The sequence below is a fragment of the Durio zibethinus genome, chromosome 14 (genome assembly GCF_047325235.1).
Source record: "Durio zibethinus cultivar Kanyao isolate XHJ-2024 chromosome 14, ASM4732523v1, whole genome shotgun sequence".
In the NCBI taxonomy this organism is placed as follows: Eukaryota; Viridiplantae; Streptophyta; class Magnoliopsida; order Malvales; family Malvaceae; genus Durio; species Durio zibethinus.
This window is the reverse complement of record NC_143175.1, coordinates 20,241,926-20,244,514: the sequence shown is the minus strand read 5'-3', so window position 1 is coordinate 20,244,514 and position 2,589 is coordinate 20,241,926. Positions and strand designations below refer to the sequence as shown.

Sequence of the window (2,589 nt, the reverse complement as noted above, 5' to 3'; positions counted from 1 at the left end):
AAGCAGTGAATGACTTTCCCAAGGGGTGATTAGTTGTCTTTGAGTATACCAGCAACTAAAAAAAGAGGGAAGAAGCACAGAAAAGAACAAAAATAGTTAAGTAGAAAAATCTTTTAGAAGCATATGTTATTGTTGTTTAAAGAGAAAAAGGACAAGAGGTGGATTCATATAAGAAGTGCAGTTCCTTACTGGCATTTTCTACATTTTTATTCTATTTTTGTCACCACCAACATGAGAGAGAAAGCCACATTCTTGTAAATGAAAATAACGAAACCTAAGCCGCAGGCTTTTAATTTGGTTGTGGTGGTCACAAATCCAAGCCTAAACTCTCTTTCTCAAGTGTTTAACACATTCCCTACCACTGAAAAAGAACAAAAACCAAATTGAGAAAGAGAAGAAAAAGATACCCATCATGCAGCTTTACGTGAACAATTTAGATACCTTTTGATAAGACATTATTCATTGCTTTATCAAAGAATTGAAGTTCATGTGATTAACACTTGATCAATATGAGGAAAAAATGAATCAAAAGAATCTTATAAATGTTGAATAAATAAGAGAAAAAAAAAACCCAATTCAGCTTGGATCAATTGTATAATATAAATGTCGGTATAAGTAAAAAGGAAAATTGAACCTTGTTTAGTAATGACAATCCACCAAAGTGGGGGCGGAGAAGACAAGAGGTGATTGTTGTTGTTGTTGTTGTTGCTGCTGCTGCTGCTGTTGCGTGGGAGCAAAGGAGAATTTAGATTCCCGGTGATCATCTTCCGGAGCAGGAAGATTGAGATCCAAGTCTAAAGACAAAACATTTCTTGGTTTCTTAGGTTCCATGGATTCCATTGCCATCGGTACTGTCAATGACAAGGCTGTGCTAGCAGTAGTAGTACTATTGCTACCTATTGGCCCTCTATGCCTTCTCATATGCCCTCCTAAGGCTTGTCCAGAGGTAAACTCCGCCCCACAAATGGAACATTCATGAACCTTAGCCTTGCTGTTATTGCTATACAAACCTCTATTGGTATTATTATTATTACTCAATTGAAGAGAAAGAGAAGAAAGGTTATTAGTCTTGATGAATTGTCCTTCTTCTTCATCCGATGCTGCTGCTGCTGTGAATCGCCTTATTTTCTCATCAACCATGGCCGCTGCGGACGCTGCCTTAAGCTTCTTATGACTAGCTCTATGACCACCAAGGGCTTGGAATGAAGGGAACGTTCTGTTACAAGTTTTGCACTCGTAGACATAGTATCCGGCCTTGCCTGTCCCGTTTGAAGCTGCTTCCATGAACTTTCTACTGGTGAATTTGTTGTAAATTCCCGTATCGTGATGGTGATCATCAGATTGTGATTTCGTGGATTCTCTTGATTGGCCTTGCGCGAGGAGGATCAAGCAATTAGCCATGTCTTCTTCTTCCTCGGTGCTATCTTGGTATTCAGAAGAAGATGAAGAAGAAGGCAACAAATATTGAGTATAAATATTCTTGTTCTCTACATTTGGAGAACCTTCAAATTCACCTCCTTCTCCATTGCATATCAAATTATTGGAAGTTATGGCAAAAGGGATTGGTGATTGAGGCCTCAAACGCTTGGTTCGCTTCCCTTTAACGATATTGCTATGATCTTTAGACCCCATTGCGACTTCCTCCGGTGCTTCCATGGTCCCCCAACACCACAAAAAAATAGAAAGAGTTTGAGAGAAAAAGAGGGTTAGGGGGATAGGGAGGGAGCAAAGGAGAGGAAATTGGCTTTAATATATAGTGAATGAGATGATAAAAAAGAAAATAGAGAGAGAGAGAGATCAGAGAGAGAAAAGGAAGGAGGTTTTGGCCTTTGGGGTCAGTTTTTTAGTCAAAAGGGAGACCCAATGGAACAGTAAGAGTAAATTATATAGTAAAGCCAAGATTTTCTTGAGCTTACAAGGGTTTGAATAGTTAATGGAAGTATAATTTTATATTTATAGGCTTAGTTGGAAAAAGATGGATGGGAGTGAAAGAGAGAGGAAATGGAGACACAAACAAAGAAGAGAAAAAGGCCAAAAACAAAGCAAATGTAACTGAAAAGAGGCAAAATTAGATGGGATGGAGAGTAAAACAGTTGGGAAGGTTGTTAACGTAATGTCCGCTTCACACTCTCTTTCTCACACTTTGCCAACGCACTTCACCATATGGAAATCAACGATTACAAAATTAATACAACAACAAGTCCCCCATCCAATGCTTGGTTGCACGATATAAGCATGCTTCCATCACCCCTTTACTCCATGTCCTTGGACTAAATTTGATTATACCAATCACACCCACTCAATTGGTTTTCTCTCAATGTCTCATCAAATCCCAGTTATAATGATATAAGATAAATTGTTTTCCACCTTTTTCATAATTTCATGTAGATTAATATTTTTAAAAATTTTATAATTTTATGATTTCATTAAAAGTAATAATCAAAATGAAATTTATTTGACTTAAAAAAAATCAATAAGATATGACGAAAATACTATAAGCTATGGACTGATTAGGTAACTAATTTTTTGAGAAAGGCGCGGGGAAGGAAGGATCGAAAAGCAGGATGACTGTGGCTCGCACACGTCTTT

General features: G+C 37.6%; 1 protein-coding gene across 1 annotated transcript; it reads right to left on the bottom strand.

The window, feature by feature from the left end:
• Positions 1 to 2,267, bottom strand: LOC111295198 (uncharacterized). Its single transcript, XM_022888590.2, has 2 exons — positions 635 to 2,267; positions 1 to 361 (listed from the first exon to the last, which is right to left on the bottom strand). The coding sequence occupies exon 1, from the start codon at positions 1,654 to 1,656 to the stop codon at positions 640 to 642; it is 1,017 nt and encodes a 338-aa protein (XP_022744325.2). The 5' UTR covers positions 1,657 to 2,267; the 3' UTR covers positions 1 to 361; positions 635 to 639.
• Between the last annotated feature and the right edge of the window lie 322 nt (positions 2,268 to 2,589).

What these genes read in the sequence shown, in the direction of transcription:
- LOC111295198 (XM_022888590.2), bottom strand. Translation starts at nt 1,656, where the DNA reads ATGGAAGCACCGGAGGAAGTCGCAATGGGGTCTAAAGATCATAGCAAT.